This window comes from Gymnoscopelus microlampas (genome assembly GCF_963454915.1).
Source record: "Gymnoscopelus microlampas genome assembly, chromosome: 18".
NCBI classification, from domain to species: Eukaryota; Metazoa; Chordata; class Actinopteri; order Myctophiformes; family Myctophidae; genus Gymnoscopelus; species Gymnoscopelus microlampas.
The window spans coordinates 6,073,806-6,089,096 of record NC_139955.1 but is presented as its reverse complement, the minus strand read 5'-3'; the positions used below and the strand labels follow the sequence as shown (position 1 = coordinate 6,089,096).

The 15,291-nt window shown below is 41.2% G+C and overlaps 1 protein-coding gene across 1 annotated transcript in view; it reads left to right on the top strand.

Moving 5' to 3' along the window:
- Positions 1-12,845, top strand: part of mtmr7a (myotubularin related protein 7a) — a 25,325-nt gene extending 12,480 nt beyond the window's left edge. The window contains exons 8-14 of the mRNA XM_084041639.1: positions 1,138-1,247; positions 2,247-2,372; positions 3,580-3,629; positions 7,396-7,596; positions 8,130-8,264; positions 9,038-9,164; positions 9,767-12,845. Coding sequence (XP_083897765.1) covers positions 1,138-1,247; positions 2,247-2,372; positions 3,580-3,629; positions 7,396-7,596; positions 8,130-8,264; positions 9,038-9,164; positions 9,767-10,129 — 1,112 coding nt within the window. The 3' untranslated portion in view covers positions 10,130-12,845. The remainder of the gene's footprint in view (positions 1-1,137; positions 1,248-2,246; positions 2,373-3,579; positions 3,630-7,395; positions 7,597-8,129; positions 8,265-9,037; positions 9,165-9,766) is intronic.
- The last annotated feature ends 2,446 nt before the right edge of the window (positions 12,846-15,291 follow it).

Below are 15,291 nucleotides of genomic sequence, written 5' to 3'. Positions count from 1 at the left end.
TTAATTAATTAACGCCCCACTTGATCATACAGTACTACAGCGTCAGACAAAAGTATCAAAAGTAGCACTTCTGCAAGCTCGAAACGTGCCGTAAATCTGAATCCTGAAAAGTAACACTTTTGGACATAATGAGGTTTCCACCCGACAGAGACGATATGATGCTAACGTTCTGAATATCATGCATGCACTGTACCTGCTTTCACATACTGTACTCTATCTTTATATATATCTTCATTTGTTCTATTTCATTTGTTTTTTGTATATGTTTCCCTTTGCTCTCCCTCTGCCTCTATACTCTCTCTTTTCATGGGAACGATGGAGAAACAAATAATTTCACCCACTGCTCTACACCTGCAAACTGTAATGTGACAAATAAGATATTTGTGGGGCTTTTCTGCCTTTCATTGATAGTACACAGTAGAGAGAGACACACAGCAAAGGCGGGCTCAGGAATCGAACCAGCAACTTGCTGTCAGGCTTTATTAGATTCATATGTGGTGTGCACCTTAAAGGACGACTTCACCGATTTTCAACCTATCTTCATATAGTTAGTCCTCACTAATACTCATGATATTAATGGTACAATGTTCTTCTACTCGGTCTGTGTCTCAGAGGAGGGCTGTGGACAGTTCAGAAACCCATCAATCAATGGGGAATCCAAGCTAATAGAAACTGCAGGCTTTCTATTCCTGGAAAGTTGCAATGCAATAAAAGAAGCCATTGTTCTCGTGTTGATAAAAATCGAAATAAAAAATGTGAAATCTTGTTGAAAAAAAAAATCATGCCTAACGATGATGTCACTGGTAGACGGGTTTCTCGACTGTCCACAGCCCTCCTATGAGACACAGACCAAGTAGAAAAAAATGGTACCATTTTATCATGAGTATTAGTGAGGACCAATTATATGAAGATAGGTTGAAAATCGGTGAAGTCGTCCTTTAACCGCTAGGCCAGCGGCGCCCCAACTATTTGTTTCTTCATGGTTAGGCTTAAAAATGTCTAGAAATTGAAAAAAGAAAAAAAGAAAAAGAAAAAAGGCATTTACAAAATCACCGTCCTAAAATGTGTATTTCCTCACAAAAGTATAGTAATACAAACGTTTGTGTGTGTGTGTGTGTGTGTGTGTGTGTGTTGCAGTGTGCGCGCTGCGGTCCCCCTCCATGTCAGACTTCCTGGAGGGTCTAGAGAGCTCTGGTTGGCTGCGGCACATCAAAGCCGTCCTGGACGCTGGCATCTTCATCGCTAAGGTAGCGTCTGGACCATAATCCTCCTGTCTGCCCCGGAACTGGACGCAATATTACATTCATATCGTCGCTGTCGGGCAGAAACCATGTATCTTCATACTTACACTTTTTATGTTTTACTACTTTGTCGTGCAAGAGTGTCACGCAAGCAATTGGCAATTTTTTTGCTACTTTGAAATGTTTTTTTTAACCCATTGAAGACCTGGGGCCATTTTCCAAACTTTCTTTTTTCTCAAAAATGTTCAAAAATAGCAGATGTACAGCTGTGTGAGCTTGTACGTCTGCTATTTTTGAGAACCACCGTTCTAAACCACTGTGCTAAATCCTAAGAGTTTTCTGAAACACTTATGTTGCTATATATATATATATACAGTATAGCTCAAATCTAAATTGACACAGATGCTTTCGTATTTTTAACGGGTTAACCCATTAAGACCTGGAACTGTGTCATTTTTAGATTTGAGCTAAAAAGCATTATTTTACACTTTGGGCTATTTTTGAAAAATCATGAAAATGTGTGCAAATCTTTAAATATATATATATTTTTAAAGCTAACATTTTTAACTCAAATCTTTGCTTCTGGGGGTCCCTGGAACAAAATATTTTGATGGGGTCCGCGGCCAAATACATATAATTTTGGGGGTCTTTGACATGAAAAAGATTGAGCACCACTGATATAGAAACATACGTTTTTCAGAATACTGTTGAGATTTAGGAAACATGTAGAATCAGCTTCAGGTCTTAATGGGTTAAGTGAGAGTGGTTAAGTGTGTCTGTGGGTTTTATAAATATTGAACCAATGAAAAGTATTGAGAGCTTGTGACTAAATAATAACTACATTGGATCCATTGGAACACAGGTTCTTTTTTCAATTTCCTGTAAAGCAACAATCTTGGACATACAAGGTTTCCACCCATTATAATACACTGTGTGTGTGTGTGTGTGTGTGTGTGTGTGTGTGTGTGCGCGTGTCCGTGTGCGTGTGCACTGTGCACTGTGCAGGCGGTTGCAGAGGAGGGGGTCAGTGTGTTGGTCCATTGTTCAGACGGGTGGGATCGTACGGCTCAGGTGTGTTCAGTGGCCTGTGTGTTGCTGGACCCCTTCTACCGGACCCTCAAAGGATTTATGGTATGTATTCTACACATCTCCTTGTGTTGTGTGTGTGTGTGTGTGTGTGTGTGTGTGTGTGTGTGTGTGTGTGTGTGTGTGTGTGTGTGTGTGTGTGTGTGTGTGTGTGTGTGTGTGTGTGTGTGTGTGTGTGTGTGTGTGTGTGTGTGTGTGTGTGTGTGTGTTCGACCCCACAGTCACCACAACCCCATACCCGCATGATAGAGCGAAGAATTGTCACATTGTCACATTGATGTTGACACATTCAGCTGGCTGGTTGTTGGGGTAGTTAAATGGCGCCTTAATCCAAGTGCTTTAGAATTTGCATCATATCCATCCGTTCACACGCTCTTCCATCCACACACCGACAGTGGAGGAAACCATCAGACCTGTTTCCCACGCGGTCGCTCTACCTCCTGAGCCCACTGGCGGTTCAGTGTGTCCTTTTTGCTGTCGTTGCTTTGATCAGAAGGATTTTGTGTGTCTGGCTGGAGCCTTGCCAGCCCAGGAGGCACCTGGCTGCTTGCAGTGGTGGAAAAAGTACTCAAATTCTTTACTTAAGTAAAAGTACCAATACTGCAATGTAAAAATACTCTGTTACAAGTAAAAGTCCAGAATTCAAAATGTACTTAAAGTATCAAAAGTAAAAGTACTAAATATTTGAAAATAGCAGATCTACAAGCTCACAACGCGACGCGCTGTGAGCTTGTAGATCTGCTATTTTCAAATAGCCTAGGTATAAAAAAGGGCTAAAGTGTTCAATGTATGTTTTATAATGTAATCATTTATATCTGAAAAGTAACTAGTAACTAAAGTTTTCAAATAAATGTAGTGGAGTAAAAGTACAATATTTAGCCTCTGAGATGTAGTGGAGTAGAAGTAAAAGTATTGGAAATTGGAAATACTCAAGCAAAGTACAAATACCTCAAAACTTTACCGAAGTACAGTACTTAAGTAAATGTACTTAGTTACTTTCCATCACTGGCTGCCGGGAATACAAGACGACAGAACAAGACGACTGGAGACAATCGTCTTCTCTGGGTTCACAGGAGGAATGGACCCATGCAATGGCCCGGGGTGAAGAGGTTCACCCGGAGATGTGTTCTGCATGGACTGTGGACTGCGTGGCCCACACTCTCCTGCTAGTGAAAATTCACATTTGGTTCCTATGAAACTTGAGTCTTCTTTCACACAGAGTATTTTAATTGTATTGTTTCTGCTCCTATAGGTTCTCATCGAGAAGGACTGGGTCTCGTTTGGACACAAGTTCTCACACAGGTTAGAGTCTTTATTTTATTTATTTGAACCCATTAAGACCTGGAACTGTCTCATTTTTAGATTTGAGCTAAAAAGCATTATTTTACACTTTGGGCTATTCAATAATAGCAGATCTACAAGCTCATAGCGCGGCACCGAGTGCCGCGCTACGAGCTTGTAGATCTGCTATTTTTGAAAAATCGTGAAAATGTGTGCAAATCTTTGAATATATATATTTTTAAAGCGAACATTTTTAACTCAAATCTTTGCTTCTGGGGGTCTCTGGAACAACATATTTTGGGGGTCGGCGGCCAAATACATATAATTTTGGGGGTCCTTGACATGAAAAAGATTGAGCACCACTGATATAGAAACAAACGTTTTTCAGAAAACTGTTGAGATTTAGGAGACTTCGGCTTCAGGTCTCAATGGGTTAAATAGGATCGGGCATTATATCAAGTAAGCCTTGCCAAGCCATGTAAGCCCATAGGGGCAGGAGCCTATCTCCTGTTTCTGTAGTGTGAGGCAGCATGATGTACAACTACACCCCCCTGGACATGACGCTGTATAGTGTGCCGCAGAGACTTAACCCCAATCCAAACCTTGATGAGTGCCAATCAGGGACGCATTGGGTCCCATTTTTATAGTACAATTTACAATTTAGGCATTTAGCAGAGCGACTTACAATATGCAAGGTAAACACATACAGTACATCAAATGCAGAGAGACAGTGTAGTGCCTCAATAAACTAGGATCACAGGTAAACAAAGAAGCTAGCATCAGTCTAAATAACTTGCTATCTAAATTACATTTTAACCTTGTGGTTAAGGTAAAACAAGCCTAAGTAAAAAAAAATAAAAAACACCTCCCAATCTCAAGGCGGACAATGAACTGGCATTATATTGATATCATGAGACTAGATATCTCATGGGATTTTGGATATGGTAATATTGTAATATGGCATAAGTGTTGTCTTTTCATGGTTTTAATCACTTGTGCCTTTCAAAAAAAGGTATTGTATAGACCCCTTAACAGACGACGTCACATTGATAAGAACCAGTATGCGTGCAACCAGTATGCGTGCAATGAAACCCATTCTATCAGGTCTCGCTAGGACACGCCTCACTAGCCAACACACAAGAGGGGGTTGGGGTGTGCTGAAACCAGCGCACCCCGAAACAACAGGTTGGAAATTGATTGCGTGAAACAATCACCTGTGCGTCCAGTCTAAATGTTAGTAAACAAATAATTGGTCTATAGTCTACAAGCTCACAACACAACACCTTGGTGATTAGTCCATGGGCCAGACCAGAAGTCAGGGACACGAAATCTCTTTGGCACCATTTTGTTTGTAGGGTCCATATAAGTACTTTGAAACATGATAGCCTTTTCAAATGAGTAGCTTTAATACTTTTTTAGGATATTAATTTTTTTGCCATTATCTCCCCACATTAGCTGCACGGTAGTCCTGTACCTGGCCTAGACCTGTTCGCAATTTGGTGGTAGGAGAATTTCTCACTTGAACAATGGGTACCTAGACATGAAAAATCACAGAGGTGCTCGTCCGCCATAGTGCCACGAATGCCGCAATAGCCAAATCAAATATGGCTGCCATCGGCTATGATGAAAATCCAACTTCTTTGTTTCTGAGCGTATATACACATGCAATACCTCCATTTTGACTAATTGTGGGGTGGGGAATTCATTTCTGATATTGTTATGACAACTTTGGGTGATGTTGACCTTGAAAGGTCCTTGGCCATAACTTGGCCATTGTTAGGACTAAAAACAGGTGCAATAAGACTAATTCAACTAATTCTGACATTTATAATTCCTTTCTGATATTGTTTTGACCATTAAGGAGCATCTTGTCATTGAAATATCAAAGTCAATGTAATTTTTCAATAACTCAATAATTGTGTTCTTCACAATCACTTTCATTGTATTTTTTTTTCAATAATGATGAACAAAAGACATACACATGAGACATATAACAATTATAAATATCCCCTTTAACTTTTATTTTAATTTGGAAATTAGCAAATAAGAGTGTTATAGACCTACAAAATGAAATGCAAATAAAATCATAACACAAAATCAAACTAGAAAAAGTGCTCCTCGGAGCTCAAGTCTCCGCCAGGTCAGGTAGGTTATTATGGCCTCCTGGTAGCGCTATAACAGGCCAATGTGAAAAGGAGGGCATTTCTTCCTTGGCAAAGTGGGAATCTATGCGGAAGATTTTATGGAAATCGCATGCTGCGTTCAGGATTTGAGGCATTTTGTTCAAAATTAACTTGTAAAAAGAACAGGAGCACTCAAAAAATGTGGAGGAGAGGATACAAAGTTAATATGCAGATTATTATATAAAGCGCGAGAACTGAACCCGATCACTCTCTGATGAAGACCATGACACTTGTGTGACGGCATAAAGTCCACCTACCACACAGATGGACTTTTGGTCAAATTGACCTTTTTTCCTGCGTTATCGTTATCCACTGTCTCCCCTCGGGGCTCCACACGTCCTAACACCTTCTTCCCCACGCAGCGGGGATACCATAGTCTTATAGACAAGTATACGTACAACCCATACAGTAAACAGATCCCGTCATGCCCCAGAGAATGTACATAGTTAATATCACAAGGTACAACACACACCTGAGGTCATAGGCGATGCTGTAGGTGCTCCTTGTCATAAACACACACCTGAAGTGGTGCTCAGGGGTGCACTGGGCGCTTCGCGTGACACCACAGCGTTCCGCCAGTTTTCTGAACAAACATATGTTGCTACCAGTGGTGTAAAGTAACGAAGTACATTTACTCAAGTACTGTACTTAAATACACTTTTGAGGATTCTTTACTTTACTGGAGCTGTAAAATGTGTATATTACTAATTATGTTCAATCCAAAATATCATGCTGTAAGTGTTAGGCTGCATTTACACACCTGCTTGTCATTAATGCTTAAAAATATCTATGACCATTATTTTTATCAGATGTCCGATACCTTTTAATCATGCCGGACATTGGGGCCGGCCACAAAAAATCCTAGCGCGACCTCTGATTATCTGATATCTATCTATCTATCTATATATATATATATATATATATATATCTATATCTATCTATATATATATATATATATACACACACACACACACACACACACACACACACACACACACACACACACACACACACACACACACACACACACACACACACACACACATACACATATATATATATATATATAGACACACACACTGTGTACCGATTTGCGTGATTTTTGGACAGAATCTGAAGGAGTAAGAGCAAAAGAATTGTTTTACAAAACTCAGCCTCCTGGTGGCGGCTGTGAACGTGAAAATATGTGAAAAATGCAGGGCAAAGGTGTTTCCTTGGCCTGAGATGTTGTGAGATTGTAGACATGCCATTTGCTGAATGTTCGCCCCAGAATAGGCATGCTAGGGTTCATGTGGTTAAATAAGTGAATGAAAGAGATTGAATAATGTTTTTTTTCCCTCTGTATGACATGTTCTATTGAAAAAAAGTTAGCGTTTTTTTCATTCTTTGGAACTATGGTTGGTGTCATTGAAGGCTGATAACTGGGACTAAGCTACTACTTGGGAAGGGCTATCATGTTGAAATATTATCTAGATATATATAGACCTTTTCAAAATACCAAACCAGAGTTTGCCACCTTGAGTGTCCCTGATTAGTGAAAATTCTGGCCTGGGCCCATGGACTAGATGTAGGCTAGATTATTGATGGACTGTTTGGTCGTTCAGGTACGGCCACCTGGACGGAGACCCTAAAGAGGTGTCTCCCGTCTTGGATCAGTTTCTGGAGTGTGTGTGGCAGCTGATGGAACAGTTCCCCTGTGCCTTTGAGTTCAATGAGAGGTTCCTCATCTCCATCCACCACCACCTCTACTCCTGCCAGTACGGAAACCTCATCGGCAACAACCAGAGAGAGAGGATCCATCTGGGGTGAGATTTGAACCTGTGACCATTCCTGTGAACTGTGTCCATTTCATGTAAATGCAAACAGACAATCTGAAAAGGTCATATAGTGCAATAATTGACTAATTTGCATATTTTAGAACATTGGTTTTCAAACATTTTAATTGCAAGGGTCCTGAAATAAGTGAAATTATTATGTATTTGGCTGCGGACCTTAATTTGAAAAGATCTTGTGCCACAGACCCTCGTAAGAGAAGAAAATAGCCGGAAAATAAAATAGGGCGGTCAATAGTGTTCAGAATGTTCCTCATTTTGCTGGGGACCCCCTGGAACTCCTTCAAGGACCCCTAGGCTGGGTCCCCGGACCCCACATTGAGAATCAGTGCTGTAGACTACTTTGCACGCTTGAAATCAAAATAAGCATATTTTTATAATATTCATATATAACGTATTTACTGTATTCAGCGTCGTTTTTTTTTGTGAAGAACAGGTACCTGTGTTGCCCTCTTTCTTATACTTGACTTGCATGTAATATTTGTGCCTGATGTGTTGTTGAGCAGCGTGCGTGAGCAGACCCACTCTGTGTGGGCCTACCTGTTGTCCAAACGCTGTGACTACATCAGTCCTCTGTACAGACCCGACCACAGCCAGACACAAGGCGTACTGAGGCCCGCTACTGCCCCCTACTGTTTTAAGTGAGTACTCACAACCCCCACATGTCACAGAATATTTTTTTTTTTAATTCCTCATTAAATCATATATATCATCGCTGTTGGTGGGAAACCTTGTATGTCCCTAACCGTTACTTTGTAAGGAGATGTAGAAAAAAAGGACCTGTGGACCAATGGATCCAATGTAGTTCTTTTTTTTTGTCACAAGATAATACTTTTCATTGGTTGAATATTTATAAAACCCACACAGACACACTTTCAGCCTGGCATCCCTGTTTTGGGCATGTCAGAGGCAAACGTTAAAATAGACTCTAATCTATTTTGTGAGCTTGTAAGTCATCTATTTTCGCTACCCTTGCTGTCACACAATGAATTGTCACAAAAAAAGGTTGTGACAATTGGGTTCCCAAGGAGGCCAAAATCCAACGCAAAAAAACAATAGAGATGGGAGACCACTGTATAATGCTAAAATAGCTTTCAGGCAGCCATATTGCTACCTGAGGAAGAGTTATCATACTCGAAACGCGTTGCTGGAGAAGTCTGTAAGGTTTGGAGCCAATGGTTTGTTCATTTGCCTTAACAAAAAGTTGTAAAGGTTTCAAACTATTTTTGCATTATACGACAAACTATAAAATCGGGAATTAATTTATGAATGAATACAATATGGAGATACAAGGTTTCTGCCTGACAGCGATAATATGAAATACGTATTTCTCTTCTCGCTGTATTGTGCTTGTCAACAATACTAAAGTGAAATGTTTTTGTGTGTGCGTGTGTGTGTGTGTGTGTGTGTGTAGGTTTTGGAGAGGTCTGTACAACCGCTTCGACACAGGGATGCACCCCCGGCAGTCTGTGGAAGACTTTCTGATGGCGATACAAGAGGAGACACAGCAGCTTGAAGATCAGCTGGCCTCACATGAGCAGGTCCACTAAGACTCCACCACACTCTCTTATAGCAGTGCTTCTCAAACCTTTACATGTAAACCTTCCCCAGATTCATGTATATTTAGGCCACGGACCCCCGTCTGTGCCAGCAAATAGCCAATGTATATATGTTAACCTGATTTGATGCTAGATTAACTAATTTAGCTGGGGACCCCATGGAACCCCCTCAAGGATCCCCAGATCCCACTTTCAGAAACACTGTCTTAAAGGGCCAGGGCCATATCCACAAAACCAAATATCACCATTATATTTGATAAAATACCGCCATATCAACTGTATCTTGACTGCTGTACTGCCTTTGGCAACAGGGGATCCATAAAGGTCTTATCTTATCTTACCATTATTGTAACGATAATATCGTATAGCGATAAATACATTATTTTTAACTTGTGTTCAAAAATAGCAAAAACAATAGTCAATCTCCTTGGAAAAGAACTTGCCCAAAACGGGGTTCAATCATTGATCAGTATTTTTTTAATTAAATAATCAATTAGGGATTTATTTTTATTTTTATAATCGATTAGTTTGATTAGCTGTCGCAGCCCCACGTTGATTCTAAACTAAGTTCATTTCCTCAACAGAAGATCTCCAGGCTGGAGCAGGAGAAAGGCCATCAGAGAGCCTCTAGCCTGGGTTCCTCCACCAGGGTTCCTCCAGAGATGTTGTTGGTTCCCGGCCCGGGTTCCAGGGCCCCTCCTGCTCCGTGTTCTGACGGTCTGCTGCTAGCCAACACCCCACAGGACTACACCACCACCGGCCCCTGTCAGCAGCGCGTCATTTTAGCCCAGGACTCGAACAGCAAAGCGTCGGACGCCAGCCTGTCCAACGGCAGCGACCAGGAGTCCGGCATCGGACTGGAGTCCAGCACGGAACAGCTGGACTGCCCCTCGCCGCTCAGCGAGGACCCCGACGACTCCGACAAGGACGCCTACTCGGCCGCCTGAGGGGAAGGGAACCAAAGTGGTGTCGGGCGGAAACCTTGTTTCTGCATATTTCAGCTTCTTATCGTCTCTGTCGGGTGGAAACCTCATATGTGTCCAAAACTGTTACTTTTCAGTAACAGTTACTTTTCAGACCCTCAAGCTCAAAACGCTTCGCACCGCGTTTCAAGCTTGAGGATCTGCTACTCATGATGCTTTTGCAGGACGTTGTAGTATGATCAGGTTGGGTGTTAATTTATGAAATAACACAAAAAGTTAGAATATGGAGATATGAGGTTTCTGCCCGACAGCAACGTTATGTTTGTTAGTTTTTTCCCATTAATTAGCGCCCTACTTTGTCGAACAAGAGTGTCGTTCAAAAGTAGCTAAAATAGCCAATCTACAAGCTTGCAGGATCTGCTATTTCCACTATTTTTTAAAAATGTTGTAAGTGAATTTCCTGAAAAGTAACGGTTCTGGACATACAAGGTTTCCACCCAAGAGGTATAGTAAGATTGGGGAGGTGAACCAAAGTGTGGAGGACCTTCTACAGAACTTTTTACCGAGCCTCCACAGAGCCACTGAGCAAAGACCGAACCCTCCACACACCTCTCTAAAATCCTCTGCTAGTGTGCGTTAATTTAACTCCAAAGAGAGTACAAATGGAACCAAAATGAACCCGTAAGGGTCCATCAACCCATTAAGACCTGAGGCCGCGATTCTACAAATGTCTTCTAAATCCTAACAGGTTTCTGAAAAACGTATGTTGCGAGTGATGTCAAGGACCACCCAAGATTATATGTATTTGGCTGTGGACCCCCATCTCAAAATAGTTTTGTTCCAGGGACCCCCAGAAGCAAAGATTTGAGTTAAAAATGTTTGCTTTAAAATAATACATATACCGGTATTCAAAGATTTGCACAAATGTTCAAGATTTAAAAATAATCTTGTAGCGCGGCACGAAGTGGCGCGCTTTGAGCTTGTGTATCTGCTATTTTTGAATAGCCAACCAATGTGCTAAAATCTAACATTACACAGATGCTTTCCCGGTTTTAATGGGTTAACACTGGATGTGTGTGTGTGCAGTTCAATCTCGTTTTCATGTCTCCCTTACAACGTAACAATATACAACAACACCGTTTAGATAATTAGATGGGAATCATTTTACAGTTATGTGCTCCTGGGTTGCAGTGATGGAAGAAGTACTCAGATTTCTACTCAGAAGTAGAAAGGTAGATTTTTCAAAAGTTTTCAAAATGTGTCAAAATCTTCTGAAATCAGATATCAGAGCTTTTAGATCTGCTATTTTTGGACAAAGAATACCTTACAGTAGTAGGGATTCATTGCTTAATGTGCGTTTTGTAATAATCAAAATCTACAAAGTAACTAACGTTTCCAAATGATTGTAGTGGAGTTAGAAGTTCAATAATTTGCCTTACTTAACACATCGGGTGCCAGCATTTTTTCATAACAACTTACCGTGGGTGCCAGCATTCTCCCCATTGACTGCGCTTTGCTGTTTAAAGCTCCGCGACGAGCAAATCCACGTAAAAAAAAGCATCCATTCATGTTGCGCGATGACCCTGGCTACAGCCTGGATCGATAACATTTCACTCGCAAGTTACAACGGGGACGGATCGCGCACCGCGCATGACCGGTTTTCCACACCGGAAACAGATTCGGAGATATAGGCGTTTTAAAGAAGGAAATAGACAGGAAGCGGATGGAAGCCATGTTTTTGTTTCCGGTGATCTATCTCGCCCTTCCTTCTCAGGAGCACAATGGGTACTCCCAGAGCTGCTCTAGCCCCGCCCGTGTGGAGAAAAACGAAAAAAACAAAAAGACTGAAAACACGATTCAGACCGTGAACAGCACCAGAGCGCTACTATGTGAAAACACGGTTCAGACCGTGATCGGCACCCGATGTGTTAAGTAGTAGTACATGAGTACATGTACTTAGTTACTTCCCACCACTGCTGGGTTGTTCAAACTGTCACCCCATGCACCATGTGACCAGGAATGTTGAATATCGTCGCCGGCGGGCTGAAACCTCACATCTCCATATTTTCAATTATCCATATTATATTTATTATGTTTTCTTCAAACAATGAATGCCCTGCTTTCTCGTACAACAGTTTCACTCAAAAAACGTTTACAAAATGCTGTACACAGTGGTTCTCAAACACATCAAGGACCCCCGTCTCGTTTAAAAAAAAAATAGGCAATATAAGGTTAAAGTGGTTGAACTGATACTGATCCTATATTAACTATTTTTGCTGGGGACCCCCTGGAACCCCCTCAAGGACCACTGGGGGTCCGCGGGCCCCACTTTGAGAACCACTGCACAGGATACCAACCACTACCCCTCCCCCATAATAATAACTGTATTTATAGCACGTTTCAAAACCGTTTTCAAAACAAGTTTACAAAGTGCTGTACACACATTAAAACAGCAGAGGGAGACGAATACAATGCTGCGTTCACACTGGCAGATACAAAAAATACAAAGCTACACAGCATATTTGTAGCTTTGTATCTTTGTAGCTGAAGTTGAAACCAGCTCAACTTTTTTTGTAGCTTTGTAGCTGCTACAAACGTTGGATGTATCTTTGTATCTTCATGTCGCTGGCTTCTGTTGAAACATAATGGTAGCCTGTGTATCTGTGTGGCTGCTAGTGTAAATGCAGCATTTGGTCGGTTAACCCATTAAGACCTGAGGCGATTCTTAAAAAAAATATTTTTCAAAAAAATTTAAACATTGTTTTTCCAAGATATTTAAAAAATAGCAGATCTACAAGCTCATAGCGCGGCACTCGGTGCCGCGCTATGAGCTTGTAGATCTGCTATTTTTGAATAGCCAAAGAAATCTGAAGTGACACTGATGCGTTCCAGGTCTTAAAGGGTTAAAAAGCAAGATATCAAGGGCAATTTGCAAATATCAGTCAATATGAAAGACAAGCTGAATCAAATAAACAGACGTGACATACTCCAAATCTTTAATAAGGACATTCGGTCACTGTAGTGGCTCGAATGAACCTTTATGCCTAAGGGAATTGATGATGTAATTATGCATGCTGTAAATAACATGGCTTTAATGCCAGGATAATGAGGCTAGGAACTCATCACTCATCATGTGAATGATAACATAACATTCATTCATTCACAATCGATTGACTGATAATAAAGATAAACATGCTCTGAACACGCGCGCACACACACACACACACACACACACACACACACACACACACACACACACACACACACACACACTACTGTAGTAGAGCAGAAAGTGTTGGGCCTGTTCAAATGTGAAATTGTACAGATCAGCTGGTAGAGCATGTTGGTGTGTTATTATGTGTACATGTAGCACATGCTGTAGTAATCCTGCTGTATAGCACACTGTTTTATAAGGACTGCTGTATGTATCATAGAGGAGGTTGTATTTTTTTGAACGTGTGTATGTGACTGGATTTATTGGTACAAAAGAATACCAAATATAATTAAAGCTGGTAAGATGCTCTATTCTGTTGGTCCGTTGACTTACTGAAAAGAAATATATATACTGTATGTGTGTGTGTGTGTGTGTGTGTGTGTGTATACAGTATGTATCGTCTCTGTCGGGTGGAAACCAAAACTGTTACTTTTCAAGATTCAAAGCTTAGATCTGCTAGTTTTGATACTTTTGTGTGACACTGTAGTATGATCAAGTACGGCGTTAATTTTTGATAAAACAGAAAAAGTTAAAATAGGGAGAAAAGAGGTTTCTGCCCGACAGCAACGATATATATACTGTATATAGAGAGAGAATGGGGAAGAAAGGTGATCTATAAGTGACTTTGAACAGGGCATGGTTGTTGGTGCCAAATAGGCTGGTCTGAGTATTTCATGATCAGAAACTGGGATTTTCACGCACAACTCTGGGGTTTACAGAGAATGGTACCAAAAAGAAGGAATGTCCAGTTGTGTGGCAGTTCTGTTACAACCGAGGTATGCAGAAGAGCATCTCTGAATAAGACACCCTAATTAAAACAATGACAATTTAAAACAACAAAATTGATAAGCAGAGTTCTAAATGGCCCCAGTGAAATCTTGGGAGTCAATATTTAAAGTACGTTGTGACTCGTTCCAGGTAATCTGAAGGCTGTCTTAAACCTAGTTAGGTGTTGACCTATATAGAGGAAAGTAATGAGATGTAGTCATGAGAGCGGGTTTGATAAATGTAATGTAAATGTATTTGGACTTAACAGTGATGGAATATATCAAGGTGATTTATTTAACAGAGCTTTACAAATGTAGATGTACCAATGTTGGTCTCCTCTCACGGAGAGAGAGAGGCCCAACCAACTTTAAGGTATAAAGTGTAATGGTGGGATTTGTATGGGTCACCTGTGAGGAACCCAAGGCCAAGCCACACCAATAATGTAACTCCTTGCAACTTGCAACCATTATGTCCAAATGGCACCAGTCTGCTACTGGTCAGTCCAGACTGCTGCAACGGTTTTGTTGCAAGGAGTTGCGTTGGTGTGGACTGGACAGAGTGGTAGATGGCATCCGGGGCTTAAGGGTGGTAGCAGCAGCAGAATGTCTATATAGATGTCCCCAGTCTAATGGACAACCGGGGGTCCATACATACATTATGGCACCAGTTGGCTAACTGAGAGTGGATACAGCCTCTATTATCCTCTTTCTGCAAAACACGGGGGGGGGGGGGGGGGGGGAGATTTGTTTCTATGAAGTAGACCAAGTTTTGCCCACAATATTTGACCAGGTTCTCAATATTCATATTGAAGTAGAATTTATCATCAATCCATATGCCCAGATATTTTTTATAGTGTTGGACTCTTTCAAGTGCGTACCAAATAAAGTGACAACTTGACAGTGTTTCAGAATGTATTTGGCTGCAGACCCCCATCTGAAAAGGTGTTGTGCCAGGGACCCCCACAACACTTTTGTGTGGGTCACCAAATCGCAGACATACAAGCCTGTATGTCTGCTATTTTTGAATAGCCAAAGTAGGCCTACAAAATTGGGTTAAGTGGTTCATCCTGATCCTCGATTTGTTGGGGACCCCCCTGGAAGCCCTTCAAGGACCCCTGGGAGTCCCCAGGCACCACTTTGAGTACCACTGTCTATAAATAGTACATCCAAGTGCAAGTGCTGCTACATGTTGTTACCTATACTAC